The sequence below is a fragment of the Petromyzon marinus genome, chromosome 27 (assembly GCF_048934315.1).
Source record: "Petromyzon marinus isolate PM22_M1 ecotype Great Lakes invasive population chromosome 27, UKy_Petmar_22M1.pri1.0, whole genome shotgun sequence".
In the NCBI taxonomy this organism is placed as follows: domain Eukaryota; kingdom Metazoa; phylum Chordata; class Hyperoartia; order Petromyzontiformes; family Petromyzontidae; genus Petromyzon; species Petromyzon marinus.
This window is the reverse complement of record NC_133693.1, coordinates 3,309,475-3,331,561: the sequence shown is the minus strand read 5'-3', so window position 1 is coordinate 3,331,561 and position 22,087 is coordinate 3,309,475. Positions and strand designations below refer to the sequence as shown.

Genomic DNA, 22,087 nt, shown 5'->3' with positions numbered 1-22,087 from the left:
TAAAACGCAGTATTTAGTTATCATTTTGTTTATTAAAGTACGAAATAGTTACATATTTACGTGGATAAATAACTGTCGTCTATTTATGCGCCGCACTCCAAGACTAAAATGTATTTGTAGTAAATACCCCCTCGTTCAGTTCGCTGTACGCTAGACCCCACCGAACAAACCTGGATTCTAAACGTGGACCATGAGCACACAGGAAACGAGACGACATGACAGCCAGCAACAAAGACGAACTTTCAATTACGTAACTTTATTAAATCCCAGTCATTTTCAGGAAACCAAAACAACCCAGACGTTAATGTAGGCAGGGTCGGATTAACGCAGGGACAGTCGGGGCTGCACTCAGAGGCGCCTTGAATTCTGATGGGTTAACTAAATATAAATCATCACTGTCAACCTTGGTCAATCCACTGCTGGATGAAGGCCTCCCCCCACCTCTAATCATGATCCAGCAATACAACGGTCCACCCAGCACCTTCACACAAATGGATCTCACGGCTCCATCTCTCTCGGCGGTCGTCCTCTCCACGGATGCGTTCCGTTCCCCGGCTGCTGTAAAACGGTTGAAGTGCGACACTTGTAGCACCGTGATGAAATCTTACAGGTACATTTTTTTTGTTGCGATTAAAGCCATTGCAGCACGATGGCTCTTACTAACTAACCGAGTCGCGAGTCAAAATAAAATTTGCTTCACCTGAATTTTTCGATTGACAATTCGTTTGTACGTCATACGTGAAAACGCCGTAGCTAAAACAACCATGTTGGAGCAGACGGCGTCGAAACGAAGCGAATGAACAGAGAGAGCCTTCCCCTCAATTTAGTTTTATTTTAACTCCCACGCCCCCCCCCCCCCCCTCCCCATCAAACGTAACCAGGCCCTGGTTGTAAGTTCTCAGCAGCCGGTAGCCACGCGAGCCTGGAAGGGGCACAAAATGCCTCTGCTCTACTTTTGCTTGGGAAAACTCACGACGTGATGCATTCAACGTCCCTCCGCACGCACGATGCGACGTCGTTTATCCCACCGTCAGCATAACTGCCCTGCCGACTATGGCGCATAACGTTTGCTCTGCAGATGTCCACAAATCCTAACCTTTCCCCGCACGCGAGGCTAAGGAGCCTCGCGTGCGTTTGGTTACCTCTCTAAAGCACTGCGAAGCATCTCACCATGTATTCAAGCAGTTTGCGCGACATTCTTTTGTCCAGGACAACCTCTTTGCACTCGGTAACACCGATGAGATTCGGGAGGGTCGACACGAGTCCAGATTTTCCTTGCGCTTGAACAAATGCTGCTGGGTAATATTCGTCTTGAAAACCAATAGGCCAGCGGACCAAAACATACGGTCATTCATACACGGAGACACTCAACGGAACTCCACTTACACACGAGAACATTTGTGCGTGGCGAATAACTGTCAGTTTCTAGAGATGGCCACAAACGTACGTTGAACTTCTTTCACAACCGTACAGAGCCAACCGTGCACATCGGAGGTGCGAGCTTGCGACCTTTTCACGTATCGGCCGCCTACACCTCAACGCCCGCCCCGACCAGCGAGCCGGACATGTCGCGGCACGTCCGCTGCCGCCCGGCCCCTCGCCGCCGTTCAGCGATCGTCCCTCTTCAAAAGCAACTGGCGCGCTGGCACCCGTAGAGCCACTTGATGATCCTCGCGTTGCGCTCGACGACCGAGACTCGCGCCGGCGCTGGGTCCTCCCCTCCATCGTTCTCCCCTCCGTCGTGGTCGCGCCACCGCTTCGACAATCCCTCGAAGTCGGGGTCGCTGGAGGAGACGCTGCTGCTGGCGCCGGCGCCGACACTGCCGCAGTCGCCGCCGCAGCCGCCCCCACCTGGCCCCACGCGCAAGCTCGCGATGATTTCCCGGTCGAGGCCGCACTCGTCGAAGAACGAATCCGGCTCCGTTTTGCCGCCCGGCAAAATGAGAGAAGACGGCCTTTGGGCTGGATGTGGCTCGTCCCGTGACGCCGATCGCCGGGCCGGTCTCGGGTTGGCCTCCGCGGCCCCGTCGGTGACGTCTCCCAGATTCTCCTTCGACTCGGGGCCCGCGTCCTCCTCGTTGCCGGCCGACGGCCTGGCGTGCCTCTCCCGGCCCCCCGCCACACCCTGAAAGAGCCTCCAGATGAAGGCCACCGCGTTGCTCCTGGCGCTCGTGCCGTTGCCGCCGCAGGCCGCGTCTCTCTCCGAGCCGCCACGGACGAAGCCGTCGCTCCGGCGCCGGAACGCGAGCCTGGGGTCAGGCGGTGGCGGCAGCGTCCTGCGCCCGCTCTTGCGGCACAGGTCCTCCCGCCGGATCTGGTGCAGGTTGCCGATGGCGCTGCTCAGCATCGCCAGGTCCAGGTTGCCGGCACCGCAGCAGATACGCCCTCTCGACGCGCCGACGATGAGGCCGCCGCCGCCGCCGCCGCCACCGCCGGCCGCGAGCTCGACGGACGATGGCCGGGCGGCGTCGGGGCTCTTGACGTACTTGAGTCGGTCGGCTTCGAGTCGCTCCCGAACGGACATGGCGCCCTCCTGGCAGCTCCGGCGGTTCGCCCGGAAATACTCGGGCCCCTTGTTGAGAATGCGCAGGGGGACGATGGAAGACGTTGGCGACAGACGATCTCCCAGGGATCCCCGCCTCGGCTGTTGGCTAACTTCCACCGGCATGACGGAAGGATGTAAAATACCAGCGGCGCGTTTTGTACGGTGCGGATAATCGTCTCGGGCCGAATATAAAAATCAAAGGCACTCTCTGCAGCTCCCTCTACCGCAAGCCCACCAGTCAGCAGAAAGTGATTGCGGGGCTGCACCTTTACCACCGCTGCAACTCTGTGTTGGTTTGTGTTAGGAGTGAACTTCCCCTCCCCATTGTTTAGCTTTCTCCCTCTTGGAGGAGTTCCGTTTTTCAAGCGAATGCTTCGTTTTCTTTGGCCTGTTTAAAAAAAAAGAACAAGACAAGAAAAATAACATTAAGTCACAATTTGTTAAATGTAATGCTCGCTGCTGCTGCTGCTACAACTGCACGTGACATGCTCCCGTGGCCACGCTGGAGCACATTCTGTCTGCTGCAATTGAAAATAACAACCACCTTACAGACAATGGATTGATATTCTAGATTTGAAGCTTTCGTGACTGCAAGGATCCATACTCTTTGGTTCTATTCGGTAAAGTCACGTAGGTAAAAAAATAAAACAACAAAAATCACGACGTTTCGGCCACAACACAAGTGGCCTTCTTCAGGTGAAGGAACAGAAGGCCACATGTGTTGTGGCCGAAACGTCGTGATTTTTGTTGCTTTATTTTTTTACCTACGTGACTTTACCGAATAGAACCAAAGAGAATGGATTGATACTTCTCTCCCCACCTTGGTAGAGGAAGGAAGAGAGATTTGTGGGGAGAAAAAAACAAAACTATGGCGTCTGGCACCTAAGCAGATTCTCCGTTAATCCCTGTAAATCTCTTGCGTCAACCCTCCTGTACTTCCCCCAATGGCACCATTAGAGAGTAAGAAGATACGTACTGTGATTGGATGGGATGTACAAAGCTCGATCACAATCATCATCATCATCATCATCTATGAGCTACCCATTGCAGGATGAAGGCCTCCACCAAGCCGCGAGTGTTGCCTCAGGGCCCCCTGATGCCCTACTCCACTTCACTCCTACCCGAGCCCCCCCCCCCCCCCCCCCCCGTGGTTTCATCTCCACAGTGGACGCCCCCTCGGGCTCGTTCCTCCCTTCGATTGGCATTCCGTGATTAGTCCCGATCTCACTGGCCATCATCCCTCCTAGGTGCGTGTACTGCCCAAGGCCACTCGTTCCTCTGAAATGATCAATGCGATGTCTAACTTGCGTACGTTCTCGAGCCTAAGTGCTCCCCTCTCTTGCTCAGCGTGGTTCCAAGGGGGCACCCCTCCTTGCTACTCTGACCGCGTTTCAGCTCTCGTCCCGTTTTCGTTAATCGATGTCCACCGTCTGATGATCTGCCGTCCACGTCAAAGTTAACCTGAGGATGCGCAGTCTGATTTTCACCACTCTTTCTTAATTTAATGCTTTCTTTAGCCCGATGAGTTTGTTCCCTGCATGCGTTTTGGCCAAAATAACTCTCGAACGTCGATTGCGTGTTTGTGGACTTTGCGATTGCTGTTTTACTCCCATACAATGATTGCATACATGCAGTATGCTGTACGCGTAGGTCTGTTGAAGTCAGCTTGTGTACAGGTGCTAGGTGGAAGTTGCATCGTGGGAGATGAGGTGCGGGTGGGTGCCTTGGGGATATCCTCATACAGCAGTGGATTGACCGTGGCTCGCGATAATGATGGTGACGACGATGATATGTTTTGAGATGTTTAACGGCAATAGCAGTGACACAAACCAGTGACGGCGTTGGGCAGTTCATTTACGTGGCACCGATCAGTGGCTACCAAGGCAACCTTAAGCCTCGGATTTCCGAGTTATCCAAGTGAAGATTTCCGGTGTGGATGGTGGCACCGCCCAGCGGATCACGGACACAGGGAGGACACCGTGGATGCAACGCGCCCCTCCCAACTTGCACGTTTCTTAAATCTTACTTTAAACCGCGCTGGGCGAGGTGGAGCGGTGGCCCAGTGGTTAGCGCAACTGCTGCCCTCCAGACTAGAAATCGAACTGAGCTTGATTGCGTAACATGGCATGCTATCCTTACCGTCCCCCAGTGCATCGATAGTTCAATTTCAGTGTGCAGTTTCATTGAGGGACTGTGTGTTGTTGTCTTGGTGTGGCCTGGGACTGTTTTGTTAATGTTTCGCTGCCTTGCCCAAGCCTGCACTTAGTGTTGAAAAAAAACATCGGTCGGCACTTTTATTTATATTTTATTTGTGACTTACTTACCTCTGGTTTACACTCCTATCGTGTTTTTGTATTAAAACAATGACAACGTTCTGACCCGCCCCTACTGGACATGTGTGAAGAAGAAAAAATCCATTATCGCTCATCAGATTCCTCCAGGATAAGTAAGATAAAATAAAACACAGATTCGGCTCCTTGCCACACTTTCGAATTACTACTGGGTTAGATCAAGCTACAATGGTGAAGACAACATACGTTACGTTATTCTGAAAGACAGTGCAGGATGGGGGGTGGGGGGGACACACATAGAAACAGGGGGCGCAGATAGTAGGCATATTCACATAACCTATAGATCTCATGGGTAATAGGTTCGTGGATAAGAGGAGTTCTTTATAGATTTATAAGGGAGGGGGTAGGATTAGACGGTGGCAGGAGCGTAACGAACGTGGGGGCAGGGGGGTGCCTTGCCCCCCTCCTCCCTGGTGGCCAAAGCTAAGAGTTGGGGGCCCGCCTTAACAACCACCATGAGATTTGTTTTCAACAGCAGTGTCAAAGAGCAAGAAACTTATTTAAAACGCGGTTAAAATGTTTTTGTTTGTTATGAAAACGCTTTCATTTTACGTTCCGCGTTTTATTTAAAATTGAATTCGAGCAGTGACGTTTTGGCGACAGCGCGTGACAAATCCCACATTGGGGGGGGGGCCCTCCTTGCCCGATTGGCGCTCCCCCTGAGCGGACGTTAGTCACTCAGCCACTGGGCGGTGGGAATCCGTCCTCTGACAATTGCTTCGGAGTTTTTTGTATTCATTTAACGACACCAGTCGAGTTGTTTTTTTAGTTGTTGTAATCTCTGACACCAGTCCAGCAGGCGGGGGCACAGCTGGGGAGAGTGGTCCCCAGTGGCGCCCCGGTCTGAGCGGCACGGCTGCCCCCGTCGTCCGCTTGTCGTATGGCCGATACACATCTGGAGCCACAGCTGCAGTTTCACATTCAGGTGGTGAGGCCAGAGATGACCGCGTCAGGAGTTATCGGAGTGTATCGCTGCAACGTCTCCTTCGTATTTGCGCATCGGGCAATCGAGAAATACTTTGTATTTTCGAGTGGAAACTTTTGCAGCCTTCGCGCGGCCCACTCTGTTTAAGGTGAGACATCTCGACGAATGCCGATATACATCAATCATCAATCTCCGGGGGTCTCCAGGGCAGCAATGACACAAGCTCCGCCCGCCTGCCCGCCACCACCACCGTAACTGCAGGTCACATTTCGCGCGGTGGAGAAAGCACAGCGAGCAACTTGAGGGCAAGCCCCCCCCCCCCACGCGTAGCAGCAAGCAGCGCAGGGGTGGCGGCAGTGGCATGCAAATTAATCACGGGGCTGTCCCCTTCATAACCCTCCCCGCCACCCCCTTCAGTGTTGGGACTTGCCTCTTTAAAACAATGGCAAAAATCTCTCCGTGATGAAGGTTTTTTTGGGTTAGATCGCGTAAATATATGAATGTGACGTTAAAACCCGCCACCATCAGACACAGCCAACCCTTACTAGTTTACTAGTTGGCGGGCTTTAACCACACGTTTTTTTATATTTACGCGACCTAACCTCCCAAAAAAAATCTCTATTATTGATGATATTGGTCGCGAAAAGCCTACGTGTTAAACTGACAAAAAATATATATGTTTTGGCTGAAATGTTCTCGAGACCTATTTTTCAACCGTGCAAGAGTTGAATTGTTCATGAACGCCGGCGTTTATTTTAAATAGATTTGTTTTTTTTTTGCCATCGCTCTTCCGAAACTTTCGGCCTCTCGTCTCCGTAAAGCAAGATCCACGCATTGTTATTAAATCGCGCGGTTATTGGCAATCAAATAAAAATGCAATGCGGCGGGATTGCAGACTCCGTTGCGTTTACACTTTAATAGAAAGTTCTGCCTCCGTCTCACTGCTCTCAAGTGAGAGTTTATCTGGTTTTTGTTTTTTGTTCAACCATTGGGCGAGAGCTCGTGAGGCCGCGATATGGCGTCTCATTCGCAAAAGCGACCCGGCTCACGCTAAATGACAAAATAAACAACACGAAGCGCTGCACGAACATAAGTTCGCGATCTCGCCGTGTCGCTGAGCAAAGGCATGCCACACATAGTGGCGAGCAAGCCGGCATGCACCGAAACTAACCGTGATTACTGCACTAGGCGCATCACATCACCCTGTGGTTGAGGCAACCACAGGGTGTGGTTGAGGCAACCACACCATTTAACTCTCTAAAATTGTATCTTTTTTTTTAGGAAGGTTTCTTTAAAGCAGAAATGATTGTTAGGGTTCAAGTAATTGGGGGGGGGGGGTGGGGTCACAAGACATCTGGATCACCCTGCAGAAGCTGAACTTTACTCAGCGTCTCCACTTATACACCTAAATAAACAGCGTCTCCACATATACACCTAAATAAACACACGCAATATCTGGACACGTGCCTCTTGGCTTTCCGGACCAACGCTTGATAAATATTGCTCGTGATACAGTTACAAGTAACACCAAACACAAAGGCATTACTTGTTGCCATGGAGCAATAATAATAACATAGCTTTAGTCATTTATAATTAATTGCATCCCACATCGCTGTACAGTAATTGTAGAAGGGCGAAATCATATTTTATAGCAACTACCCAAGCAAATGAAAACTCTCAGAAAATAAAAATGAATTTTAAAAATGGCACCAAAATGAAAGGCAGAAACAACAATAAAGTAAAAACTCCGCTTTCCACAAACATGTTGTAGTCCGTGAGCATTGTACACCTTGCAGACCAATATTATCAAATAGCATTCGTCAAAGCAAGACAGAGCTTCTCGGTGCGATCAGCAGAGTCGGGCTCGTTAGATGATGCTGCTGCATCACCAGATGTTATCGGCAAGAGAACCCCAATACAAAATACGGGACGCCCTTGCAGACCAAAAAAAAATACAATATCTCAAACAACCTCATTTATAGAAACAAGCTCGGAGTAAAAACAAACAAGACAAACACAAGTAACACCGACAAAAACGACTTACTGATTGTAACTGAGAAGAATCTACTGGCTGCTGTTAACCCATCTTGGTGTGACCCTGGTTGATACGTCAACGTTAAGATGTCCAAGTCCTCAAGGTCCTCTACAGCATTAGCAACAGCCGACAGTCGCCTCCACAGCTCGCAAACTCATTCAAACCGTGCAGGCAGTTGAGTGGAGCTTAAGCCATGAGAACGATATCTGCGAGCCAATGGGGAGCTGGGAAAGCCGCCCATCTGGCAAAAAAAACTTCTCTCTCCTCCCTCCTCCTCCTCCACCTCCCATGAGATCATTGTTTGCAGACGCCCAGCTTCCTGTAAAGATAACAACATCTGTTGTCCATAAGAACTAGCTTGGCAGCGGGCCGTTTATTTACACAAGTGGTGTATTGTGTCCCCCTGATCCGTGGTTTGAAGAGGAGTGGGACATTTGTTGAAATGTAAACAAAAAAAACCTGTTTGAATTTAGTGAAATGGGAAACATGATTGGCCACCTCGTTTAAAAAAAAATTAAACAAGGATTCATTTTACAATTACACGTGTCCTCTGACTCGAACTTATCTTGCTAAACGATGACACTTTTTGTTAGTACGCATTTCTGAAGTTGTGCGTTCGATTAAAATGTGCACGCAAAGCTGCTGTGTATTTGCTGCCACCCGCTGCTAACCCTATTTGTTTGTACCCAGACGACGTTCATTATGGTGTTCGAAAAACTTCATAAAAAAATCGTTACTCCACAGGGAAAATCAATGACGTCATATTACCATGCAAAGGAGATCCGAGCGTTTGGGCTCTCTGGCTTCATGCGATTGTGTCATAAGGTTTGTGCCGCGTGTCGTTTGGCACGATGTCAGACGTTTCACTCAACGTGCTGGGAACTTTCTTCAGGATCTTTCATTTCAGCTTCCGAAAGACGCTTCCAGCACATGGAGTGAAACGTCGGACCATCATAGCTGTCAACCCATCACGGCTTACTCCGTATTCTTGTACAGAGAATTTTTTTTTCAGGTCCATACGCGCAAACAAATATTTATATATATTTGTTTGTGTATCTCCCTTGTGATGGGACTTTGTCGGATGATTTATTAGGGCACGGGGTGACCAATAAGGTTTGAATTGGTCTGTAAAAAGGTAGGGCACTGATAAGGGATTAACAGGTACGGGTCATCATTCCAAACAACGCCGTCTTACAGCCGGAAAAAAAAAAAACATTCTCAGAAGCTATCAGAGGTTTGTTTAAACAATGCTAAAGTATGTCCACGAATGAGAGCCAGGAGTCACGACTGACTTATCACTCAACATCCGGCGTCAACTAAATTACAGATTTTCCGCAGCGTCAGTGAAAGATCAGCCTACGACGAAATCACCAAGAATGCGCCCAATCTCGCCACACTCTAAAGAAGCGATCAGAATCTGAAAATGTATTCATACTGGAGAAATCCGATGAGCTATATGGCTCTTTTTTTTCACAGATGCCCACGAGGGGAGGGTAAGAACGTTGCAGGATTGATCCCTGGGCAATGCTTGGAACAGGCGACCACTTTGCACGCAAGGGTTTTTCTGCAGGGCCACGTGTTACGCTGAGAGCAGCAAATGCCGGTGCAGCAAACTTCATTGTTGTGCTGTACTTCTAAGCTCCCACGATTACGCTCCCTGACTTCACCAACCCGCACTCGCCAGCGTGGTGGTGAAGTATGGTCAAGGAAACCCCACGATCCCCTCACCCACCCACCCCCCGGCTGTATAAGACTAACACAGCTGATGCATTCGGGAAACGAGCTGTTTACTATCGCTCACCGCCCAATGTGCATAAGCATAGCATTAATCACACGTTCACTGTGCTGCCTTGCAGTGGCTGAAGGCTGCCGCGGTCCTCTGTGTACCCAAGCTCTTGCGTGTGTAGCTGCTGGGGTACGAATTCAACAGGCAATGACATTCAGCCCCCCTCTCCGCATTGAACCGTGGCCAGAGAAGCCACAATGAGTACGAGCGTTCCTTCCCAATGTCTCTTTTAGCTGTGCTTGCGCGGAGCCACACAGATGTCTCTGTTGACAGCAGCTGCCTCACCCTTGACACTTAACAGCGAAAGGTCGCTTTGGTAAACGCGATGTCCGGCTGCACTGGGCAACTGCTTCCCACCCATCTATGTGCAAGGCCACAGCTATCAAAATGGATACACGTCCGGGAATCGCTCAGCTTTGGCTTCTCCGATGCGTTCATAATTCGGGTCGTGCCACGCGTTGCTCGGCACGATGTTCGATAGACCTGCACAGCCACAGAGCTGCACGGCCACAACCGCTGAAGCCTACGCAGTGCAAAATACAAACGGCTGTTCACGTAGGAACGAGACGCGTCGCGCAACGTGGGTGGCTTCAACTATAGCGCATGGCAGCAATATGTTCAGGAGCGAAATGCCAGTGTCGACGAGGCGGCGTCAAGGGGAGCGTTCGTGTAGTTTTGTGTGTATGCTGTATGCATGTTGGACATCTTTTGCACCGTACGTAGCCAACCGTGCTACAGATGTCTCTGTCGACACGGCAGCTGCCTGACCCGTGTCACTGCCACCGTTGAAGGAGCGCAGTCTACAGTGGTTTAATATAGGGTCCAATAGATCGGGTTATATCGCCACAAACTGCGGGCTGTTTAATTCGTGCAATGCCAATATTCATTGGGTAGTTTTTTGGAATCTTCCCTTGTTTGAATACACAAAACCCACTTGGCCACCGCGCAAGTTTGTTTCATTGCGTCAACACAGAGGCGCTCCAGATGCTACTCGGCGATTATTAACAACAGGGCCCAGTCTTCCCATCTTCCCAGCGGTGCCCCCCCACCCCGCCCGCCTGTCACCCCCTCCTCTCTTCCTCGTTCACCTCCCCGCGCTCATTCCTGCGTAATCATCACCCTCATCACTATCTCCCTCTCCCCAGAGAGAGGGGAGCCTCGGGGAAACTCCCACCCCGCCTCACCATCACCACCACTACCGCACTCCCCAGGAGAAAATTACACACTCCATAGCCTCCGTGGGAGTCACCACAATCATCTCACTTACATCAAGCGCTTGAGAGTGTCCGTCGCGACCCAACCCCGCAATTACTCTGCGGCATTAAATAAAAAAAACACCGTGCCGGTTGTGGGTTTTTTCCATATTCTGGCCTGCCGTGTTTTTTGATGTCACTGTTGCAACGCCTCTGGTGAGAAGCTCCGTCCTGTCATTAACTGACCGTGCACAGGGAGGTCAGGATGCTGCCCTGGTGGCATGAATAGTTCGCAAACGGTGAGACTTGCAGCAATCGTGAGGTCTCAAATAACGCGCCAAAAACACATGTACCGTACAAAAATTTTCACCCCCCCCCCCCAACCTCGTGCATTCTACACAACAAAAACAAGCGCCATTCGCCACTAAGTGGCGGTGACGTCACCACGACGCTTGTGCCAGGCCATGTGCACCTTGAGGCCACGTGAAGTGTCGAACGCCCGCTGGCAGGAGGTCACAGGGCAGACCCAAGTGCCACGGGTCAACTGACTAAGATGACTGAGATGACTAGCTGATGCACCACCTGTGCCCCCTACTGTGCCAACCTGCTGTGCTTTAGCCACCCGGCGCTCCGCTCGTTGTTGTGAGCGTCGCTCCTCCGCCCTCCGTTGTTGTTGGAGGGCGACTGCCTCCAACTGCCCAGTAGCGTCCTTCACGAGCCTCCTCCACAGAGGCCGATCTTGACACCGCTGGTACCAGTCATCGGCAAATCCACTCAGCTCCACGTCCTCCTATACCACATCACTCAATCTCTTCTCTAGCCCGTGCCACGCCCGTTTAGCCCCCTCGATCCGGCCGAACAAAAGCTGTTTCGGCATGCGGTGGCTGGGCATGCGGGCTACATGACCCAGCCAACGCCGCCTTGCCTGCCGGAGGAGCTCACCGATGGGACCTTGCCCAGATCTTTCAAGGATTTGTGAGCTCCTCACACAATCCAGCCTGGTTAAACCCAGGATGGATCGTAGGCAGGCTAGCCTAAATGTTTCTAACCGGCGAAGATGTTCCATTAGGGGGGTCCACGTTTCGCAAGCGTAGAGAAGGGAGGGAATGACCGTGGCCGAGAAGACCTGAAACTTCGTGCGGAGCGACAGACCACACAAACACAAACACATTCTACACACACACACATTCTACACACACACAAAACACGAACCATCACCATGTTCCTGAAGAAGTGCATTGTCGGCCCTCTTGTTTTAGGCCACCAATCCGGAGGTCGCGCGGTTCGATTCGATCTCTCGGTGTGGCACTCAAAGCGAAGTTTACACGTTTCTTAAATACGCCTTCCCACGTCTCTCGCACACCCCTCCGATTACCTCGCGGTTGGCTACGTACGGTGCGATGATACCGGCGGCAGCTGCGATAATTACCACTAGCCAGCTGTTCGCAGAGAAAGAGAGAGAGCGTAGCTGCTCAAACATGCAACTGAATGGTCTTGTGTGGTTGGGCAAGCGCAGCTGGCTGGCCAAGGCAAATAAAAGTTCGCCCGATTTCACTGCCTGGTGTTAAGGGCGAGATTCGCTCATCCATGCAAATAGCCCCGTAATAGATTGGCCTTGCAAACCCCCACCCCTGTTGAGACATCGCCACAGTCTAGATGATCGGTACGAGCGAGGGTAGCGATTGACCACCAATGACTTTTTTCTACTGGTGGATTAAACCTCTGTGATCACAGTTCTCTACGATGGCGATGTCACCGCGGTAGCTACAAAAACAAACATTGTCATCGGAATATTGTTTTGGCTAAAAATTAATGCGACGTGACCCATCTGCAAAAATTACAATATTAAGTGTGTCTGTGAAACGGATACTACATAGCCTCTGCTGTTGTGCCTATGGTGGCTACTGCCCTATGGGGTCGGTGGTGGGTGGGGGGGGGACACTGCCAGCATTTGCCACCCCAGGTGTTACCGACCAACCCCCGTGGCTCGTGGTCTTTTGTTATTGGGTGGGGCAGAGTTTGCCGGGAGCCAGCGGTTGCCGCTGAAAATGTGATCACTGCAAAGGACACTGCCCTGGGCTTCCTGCACCTCGCTGTTGGGACAATTGCGGGGGCCTTTTCGTGTGTGCGCGACACGTGTAGGTGGCGCGGGCGTGTTCCGCGTGATGTTTATTGCCCAACGTGCACACAAACCACGCAGTGGGAACTCGTTTGAGTGTGCCTACGTGAGGACAAAGACAAAGATCCCTCCCCCCTCGTATAGCCTCAATAGACTGTAGGGGCAAGTGCTGTCAGCGAGCACCTATGAAAGTCGGAACGGTACACGAGGGGGTGGGTGGCCAGCACCACGCTCGACCGCCTTTGTTTCCCCATTGGCGATGTTCACACATCGCACCGTGTACTCATCTGAGGCTGAGGCGACCTAGGGGAGGTCCAGGACCGGTTCAAAGAATCGTCACTGGTGTTGGCCTTGAGCGGGAATCGAACTCGGGTCGACAGGTTCCTAGCGCAGCGCGCTAACCGCTACTCACGCGTGTATTTGAGTACACGCATATGCGCACACACAAAGAGCGGTGGCGCAGTGGTTAGCGCGCTGTGCTACGAACCCGCCCCGCCAGAGTTCGATTCCCGCTCACGGCCACCAACACCAGGTGACGATTATCTCAACCGATCCTGGGCCTCCTCTCGGTCGACTCAGCCTCAAATGAGTACCTGGTGCGGTGCGTAAAAATCGCCACTGGGGAGACAAAGGCGGCCGGGCGTGTCACTGGCCAACCACCCGCTTGAGTTCCGTGCCGGCTTCCATAGATGCTACTCGCTAACATTACTTGCCCCGACAAGTCTGTCAAGGTTATACGGGGGACGTTTGCCTGTGTTTTGACACGCACACACACCCACGTTCTGTCACGCCACAGCGCGTGAATGCATACATGAAGTGAAACGTTGAGCAATGCCAGATTCAGGTGCTCGCATCGCGCGCCCATAATTGGCAATACAAATGTAATAAAGGCGCAAGTCCTGAAAAAACATTCTCACGCCACTGCTGGCGGAAGGGTGTTGTATATGAGCCTATATATACAACATGGGCCTCGATGAAAACAAAAAATACCGATCGCGATGATCAATTACAGGGAGCTTTGGAGAGCCCCTCTAGAAGCCAATTGCCTTGGAAGAGATCAGAGTACCCACAGCGCTATTCCGAAACGCGCGCAATCTACCGATCGACGAACTGTTGGGTGAATGTTTAGACTGCTGACAACTCAACGCATTCGTCAATAACACTGCGTAGCCTTGAAAGCAAAACAAATATATGTAATTGGAGACGTTTAGGGTAATTGCCCTTCTTCGCAGGACACAAAGAGGCCAAGAGAGATAGAGTGGATCAGAGTTGGGGCCTGATTCGAATACCTTATGGGTGGCAGTGGCTGGGGGCTGGGGGAGTTAGGAAACGTGCCCATTGTTTCAACTGCAACAGGGTCGATCAGCGCTCCAAACCATTACAACCACGACAGCATCCCAACAATACGAACAATCATTTCAATAAATACAGCGTGAATATCCTACTAAAAAAGCATCTCAAGTAATTGCACAGGGTAAACACACACGCGCGCACACAGCAAAGACAGACCAAATGTTAGAAATAATACATCTGAAAGGAAGAGAAAGGCAAGAATTGGGCGGATTGAACAGCTGTAAGAGATACTGTATATGAAAGCCTCACTGAGTCTCAATACTTTATTTTCACGTGGGTCCTGTCACATTTTCGCAGCAGGAGGCAATATTGCTGCTGCTGTGTGCAATCCAAAAAAAATTCTCACCAAAGAGAATAAACCATCGTCACGCAAAATCCGGTCACTCTCGCAGCAGTGGCTTTCGGCTCACCATCGAACAAAGACGGACACTGCATCGCACTCCTTAAGATGTGCATCTGCGGCCGTCTGGAAGCCACTGGAGCTATGGACTTTGAAATCGTTGTTTTAGAACTGCATTTCGTGTTTACTTTGTTGTCCTTCCCCCGCAACTCCAATGTGCACGGTTGACTACGTGTGGTGCGAAAGAAGTTCAACATACATACATACATAATTGAGTCATTTGTCTTGGCAAATACCAGTAAAACATGTAACTTGGGCCAATACCAGTTACATTATACGTTTGTATTTGCTATAGGAGGAAACGGGAGAACCCGGAGGGATCCCATGCAGAATAGAAGGGGACACATTCAGACTCCACACAGAGAGACACCTGAGTTGCGATTCGAACCCAGGTCCTTCCTTGCTGTGAGGCACAAAACCACTGTGCCACCCTATTGAGACAACGCCATCTCGAACTCGTCCTGCCACAGCAGGAACGGAACGAGCATTGATGAGGATGGAGATGAAAGTAAAAATAGTGGGGAAATGTCACATCATCATCATCATTAACCGTGATTTATCTACTGCTGGAGTGAGGCCTCCCCAAGCCATCACCAAAAGTGAACAATATTATGGAGGCATTGCCCGGGTGTAACGAGTCAATGGAAGGGCAGAGGTCGGTCGTGAGTGTGGAGCGAAAAGACGGCAGGGAATCGTCAGTGCAGACAGCTGGGAGGTGAAGAGAATTCCCAACCTCAGGAGCAGCCGATGAGACGCCGCAAACACCCACCACGGTGTGGAGGAGGCTGATTTTTTTCGTCTGGTTTTCCACCGAGTTGCTCTTCAGGGCTGCTGTAGTGGAAACGAGAACATCAGCGAGATTGGGCAGATGCAAGACACTCAGGAGACGTTCTCACCCTGACCCAGTCTCGTCATACATCGCATCGCAATCACCGCTGCCCGTCACAAACACACGCTCAACAGCGTGCGATAAGACACGTGAAACGAGTCAGAGTGATTTCCTGCTCAAGCGAACATCAAGCCGATGCTCATCCCTAGTTTACAGCCCTGTCATGGAAATTCTATGTTCGTATGGCAGGGGCGCGAGTATATCGACAGGACAACCAATAATTGAGTACCCGACAAAGTGGTACCGATTTTAATCGACGGCGTAGTGACGATGGGCTGAGTCAAACCCCAACCTGGATTTGAACTCGCAACCTTTCGATTGCGAGCCGTTCGCTATACGGCTGATGCCGCCCGGCAGGGCTACAATCTGCAGCTCACACATCCAACACACCGCCCCAAAACACGTGGCGTCAAAGTATCAAGTTGACATTAAATAAACGAAAAATAATGTTTACAAAGTACCGCCTTTAATGCAACAACCATTAACTCATACAATGCCAGAGGGGGGGGGGGGGTGACATTGTACACCACGCACATCAGCTGCCTACTTTGCCTGGATGAGTGCACTTTGTAGAAATGCAGCGAAGCAATGGAAGGGTTTAAGTCGGGGGAGGGGGGGGCATCTCGCATAGTCCTTGCGTCGACGTCTCTCGCGTCTCACCTCGTGCTGAATGGAGACGCTGGAGGAAAGTGGAAGTGCTTTGTTCACAGCCGTCGTTTCATCTCTAGTCGTGGCAGATGTGCCTCCTGTAAACAAGGTCACAGGCACACACCGCACAGCGATGTTGTCAGTTATTATGTCCTATTAGGACGCCGCTGTGTGGAGTAATGGTGAGTACACTCGGACTGTCCAATCCAGAGGTCACTGGCGCGATTTTGATCTCCAGGTGCAGCGGGAACAAAACAAAAAAAAGGGGGTCATTTTATTTAATTCCTGGCCGGGCGTTGTCCACCCAGCTGTATGAATGAGTCGGACTGGTCGCGCGTGCTGAGGTCAAGCGTCGGCACAGACCCATCTCTTCCACGACATCGGAGCAGTGCGGAAGAGGAAGGCCCAAATACCCTCGATAGGGCTTTTTCTAGGGCCCCCTCTGGCGCAGTGTCCGTCACTAATGTTCAGAGGGAGGGGCACTTTCGCCGATAAGACCATCATCAGTGTGTGTGAGGGCCGCCACACATTTGAAACCATTGGGGGTTTGACAGCAGCATGATGGTGGTGAGTGTTGTCACGTGTTGTGTATTGTCAGTGGGGGGGGGGGGGCGCACGTCAGGGGCCGCACTAAAGGCCACCAGGGGCCGCCGGTGTCCAGGGCCTTGAAATGAAGAACCGACTGGAAAGAAGCCACTTCCACTCGCAATGTCCTGAGCAAGCAATCGCAGGGCTGCACCTTTGCCTCCGATACAGATTGAATAAAGAGAGACACTTCCGCTATGTACGTGTCACCTGCAGGGCCTGCACACATTGCTTTAGTCATCTTTACAACGCGCTGTCAATCCCGTGCCGGGTCAATGTCTCCACCGCTCCGTGTCAGTCAGGGGCGGATTGTTTTGACTATTCCTCCGGTGTGCTTGTAAACAAAATTAAGGGCTTCGAAAGTGTTCCATTTTCTTTCAAATGGCTGCCGATGATGATATAATGAATCCCGCGTGTTTGGGGGGGGGGGGACATTTAAACGTGACAGGAAGTTTCCTGAGAGGCTGGCGGGGGAGGCGATCGAGCCCTCGCCGAGATGGGCGAGGCGCAGTAATTAGTGCGACCGACTGGAAAGACGGCATTTTAATCTGCGCCTGCCGCTTGCAAACCCAAGGAGAGGCAGGGAGGGGAGGGAGGTCAGGGAGGGGAGGGGAGGGCAGGGCCTGGAGAAACGCCCTGCAAGTTTATAGACCCCTACAGCTGTTCATGCCAGATAGGGGCACAGGGGCAGCCCTGCAATTTCTTGCTGATGCCGCTGCTGGCAGAAGGTCCCCCGCTAGAGCTGGGCGGCTGTTTTTGGCCAATCCAACTCTTCTACGCCGGCCTGATGTCTTGGAAGAGGTGGGAGCACCCACACTTTTCCCCACCACACCTGACCTGCCAATCGATTGTGGTGTAACCAATGTATACTGCTGGGTGGAAAGAGGCTGGGATTTTTTTTTTTTAACAAAAACACGTCAATGTTTTCAACTGCCTCGCGAGAAGATTGAACCGGCGACTTCTGGATTAATGCAATCTGTAAATGATGAAACAATTCCACCAAATTTTTTTCAGTTTTTGCAACGTTTGCTCGCCATTTACAGATTCAATGGTTGTTGTTGGTACTCGCCAAGCTATGAAGGCCCATCGTGTTGGTATGGCGACTCTGCGTGTATGGTTCCCAGAGGCAGTGAGCATTCTTGACTAAACAGCAATGATGAGCCCTGATCATGGCAAAACCGGTCTACAGATGTCTCTGTCTCACTGCTGCATGTCAATCAAAGTCAGATTTGCTCAAATTGTATTCGACAGTGGCCTAAAACAAGGGGGACCAACAATGTAGTTATTCAGGAACTATATTCTTAGCTATTTCGGTAAAGTCACGTTGAAGGGAAACAATAAAATAATAAAATATATAAAACAATAAAAATTCTCACGACGTTTCGACCATAACACAAACGGTCGTCATCAGGTGTTTGTGTTATGGTCGAAACGTCGTGAGAATTTTTATTGTTTTATAGATTTTTTATTATTTTATTGTTTCCCTTCAACGTGACTTTTCCGAAAGAGCTAAGAATATGAATTACTGCAGTCACGAAAGCTTTAAATCAATATTCAGGAACTGTTGATGGTGATTGCATGATGCGCGAGGCCGAGTGATTCATGTAGACGCTTTGTGTGTTTATGGAGACCTCTGGATTTCCGGTCCAGTGTGTCAAACATTACAACACACGGCAGCATCCCTGCCCGTACCAGAGAAGTCATTCAACTGGTTCTTACAAATTGATGCGCATTGTGTTGCTTTGCGCAACCAAGGTGAGCGATCCCGCCAGTGATACCGAACCACAATTGCAGCTAAAAAAAAACAAGCGCACCATCCACTCCCAACCCTTCCGAACGGCTGAAAGCAGCAATGTTTGTGACTTATTTGATGTTGACTCCTAAACCATCCGCAAGGGCCGAAGGAAGTCGAGCTGAAAGGGCCTTAACTTCTCACACGCAGCCATGCCTGGCTTGGAGTAGAACTTTGTTGGTATTAGGTTCTGCCACAGGATTACAAAGTATTCCTATCCATAATAATAATCATCATATATAATATTGCATAACTATATTCCGATTATCCGATGTAAAAATGTTTCGCATAGACTCATCGTTGTTGTCAGTGTCAGTCAAAAATCATTCCCCGAACAGCGTTCCGAGCCGTTCCGGTCGACGTCAACCACGGAGTAGTAGGGATCAAAATAACTCCGTGCTCAATGAACGCTTCTGATAACATCACCTGGTTCGTACCTGAACCCCATCAGATCTCGGAAGCTAAGAAGGAGTTGAGCCTAGATGGTGCGTAGATGGGTGACCCCCCCCCCCTCCCCCCGTGTGTTTGAATAGCAAACTCGACTGCCGTTCTGTACTCCCACCACCTTCGTTAACCAGCACTGACCAGCATGTGGTGAAGTATGGTCAAATAACCTTCACTGCCTGTACGGCGTGGGGAGGTGACGAACCGTGGGCTATTCATGTACACGCTGTCAATAATCGAAACACAAACTCTTTCCGTAACTCGGACGTGGCATCAAAGCAGCGATTGTGTTCAGCGCGAAGCAACAATAACGCACATTTAAAAGTAAGTTTAAAAAATATCTTATTATAATCTTTCAGATGTCATGCGATGAGTTTTGACAAAGCAAGGCTGGGTTTTCAAGGGTTCTGGTAAAAATTCCGCAACGTTATTTTGAGAAGCTAATCTCACTCATTCTACCCGGCGCGCTGACTGTTTTTCTTCCTGCTCATTCAACAAAAGGGGCCCTTTCTTTGCTGCCTAATTTCCTCGCCGAGTGACAAAAGCTCCGGTCCCGACCGCAAAGAGTTGGCCTCACTCCACCAGACGGACGGGACGTGATCAGATAAAACGCGCTTAAGCAATATGTCCCGTGAAGGAGTGGAAAGCTTAGCCTGCCTATCTCTTTGCGGTGCTGAACAGCACACCGAGGCTACGCAACTTCACGCCACCACCAAGCGCAGGTGGTAGCTGTATTATCTACCACCAAGGAATAGCGGAATAATAACTCGCGACCTCGAACACATTCTTTTACTCGAACGCTTTGAGCACATTGCTGTTCGTCCGTCGCAGCAACCGCGGTCGCTCGCGGTCATCTGTCTTGTCCCTCTTCACCCCCAGACCATCATCATCATCATGATCGCCAGCCATGGTCAGCCACTGATGGATGAAGCGGTGTAACAGTCACTACACTATCAGCTCAGGGGATGCGGCAATCGGTCCGGTGGGACCCCAATATTTGATTTGTCTAGCGCAGTCGCACCAAGGCTCTTATACATCGCGGCTCCTCTTGCCTAATCACATCGTTACGCTCACGGTCTCGAACATTTAACGCAGTAGGGGGCGCTCCGTTTGAAAAAATATTTTATTTATTTATCTTATACTGTTGCTGAAAACATTCCACATGATGGTCGCTAACTCGTAGCTTTGGCCACCAGGGGGTACGACGTTTCGACAGAAATTACAACAGGCATCATCAGTCGACAGCCAGATCACAAATCCACGACCTCCTGCATACCCACAAATCTGCCTGCCGCCTGATGCCGACACCTCATACACGAGTGGAAAAATCAAAGACTCTCTTCTCTCCTGCGTGAGACCGCGACTACAAACTCCAAGCCACCGACACGTAGAACTTAACAACTGCCCCAAATATAACACGTGAAGGCGTTGGCGGGTGTGAGTCTCCAATTCACCAACTCAGACAAAGCAATTGAAGGGCTAAGTCACTCACAATAGAATCTCTTAACAGCTGCTTTTGTATGTGTATGTGTGTATATTGAGCATCTTTCGCACCGTATGTAGCCAACCATGTTAATCAGAGGTGCTCTTTATAGGACATAGGAATTACTATTTTGCTATCAGAAGCGGCCTGGCCACAAATGATAGCTAAGCCAAGTGGTTTATCACGTGGAAATATATTGCAGCCAAATACTCCAAACGCGTGATGTCCATCCTAAATGTGGAGGGAAAACCCGGAGGACCCCCGGATAAAAATCCACGCGACCACGAGGAGGGAGAGAGAGAGTAGCACCGCAAACTCCAAATATACAGCAGCAGGCGTCAGCGCTGGGATCGAACCCACGACCTCCTGCATACCAGGCGAGGGAGATAACATCTTGCCACTACGCGCAGCCAATTAAAAGAAGGGAGTGGTGCTGTTGGGGGGGGGGGGCAGGGGGTACCTGACAGCGGGCTCACGGAGGCACGCGCGCTGCTGCACAACTTGCGCAGGATGAGACACATGATCATCAGGCACATCTTCTTCCGTCTTCTCACGTTGCTCATCCCACTCTCCGATTCCCCGACGAGTTGCGCCCCCGAGGCGAGCGAGACGGGCACGTGGCAGGTCGCGGAAATCCTCTTTCCGGGACACTGCCGGCAGCTCGGGTATTTAGTCCATGGCTTCACCTCGAGTTAAGCTGCTTCAATTCGCCACTGCTGTCCATGGTGACAAACACAGGTATCCAAGGCCACCAGGTATTATATTGTCCGTTCAGTGCATTGGCGGATCCAAGCGGGGGGGTGGGGGGGGGGGTCATGAGGGCTATCGTCCCCCCCCCCCCACCTCAGATAGGACGTCCACCGAGGAGATGGAATTGATCCATGTGCAAGTCGCTTGGTGAATTATGACATCGGCCGCATTGTGAGACGTGGCGATATCTCGGGCTGATCATGATGATGATGATTTATAAATAGATTATTCAATTTCCAGCTCAAAACTTGTACTATATTTCTTACAAAGAATTGTTCGGCCTATTATTTATTTTAAAAACATGCCAGCTGACTTTGTAAGGGACGTCTTGGTCCCTCGTGAGAGCAAGTGTTTGATGCCGAAATGCATTGTTTTTGGAGTGTGCATTGCGAATGCCTCAAAGTTACTTACAGCTCCACGGGTTCGCTGTGATCCCCTTATTGGGATTACACACTGTACAAAGGCAGCCAAAGCACATCACACAGACTCACGTTAACACTGAGCAGGGAGGGAGGAGGAAGAATTCAGCGAGGGGGCATTTTCCATCAGTGCAGGTGCAAGCTTCGATTCGCACGGTTGTCTACGTACGGTGCGAAAGAAGTTCAACATAGGTACAGTGAGGGAAAAAAGTATTTGATCCCCTGTTGATTTTGTACGTTTGCCGACTGACAAAGAAATGATCAGTCTATAATTTTAATGGTAGGTTTATTTGAACAGTGAGAGACAGAATCACAACAAAAAAATCCAGAAAGACGCATGTCAAAAATGTTATAAATTGATTTGCGTTTT

At 50.5% G+C, this 22,087-nt stretch overlaps 1 protein-coding gene and 1 long non-coding RNA gene across 2 annotated transcripts; both read right to left on the bottom strand.

Annotated features, from left to right (window-relative positions):
* Positions 1-237: 237 nt before the first annotated feature.
* LOC116946630 (protein FAM110C-like) lies at positions 238-8,079 on the bottom strand. The gene is made up of 2 exons (XM_032961728.2): positions 7,866-8,079; positions 238-2,933 (listed from the first exon to the last, which is right to left on the bottom strand). The coding sequence occupies exon 2, from the start codon at positions 2,666-2,668 to the stop codon at positions 1,625-1,627; it is 1,044 nt and encodes a 347-aa protein (XP_032817619.1). The 5' UTR covers positions 2,669-2,933; positions 7,866-8,079; the 3' UTR covers positions 238-1,624.
* Positions 8,080-15,038: 6,959 nt separating this feature from the next.
* On the bottom strand, positions 15,039-21,376 carry LOC116946513 (uncharacterized). The gene is made up of 3 exons (XR_004403565.2): positions 21,009-21,376; positions 16,257-16,342; positions 15,039-15,538 (listed from the first exon to the last, which is right to left on the bottom strand). It is a non-coding gene; the product is annotated as an uncharacterized LOC116946513 (long non-coding RNA).
* Positions 21,377-22,087: the final 711 nt, after the last annotated feature.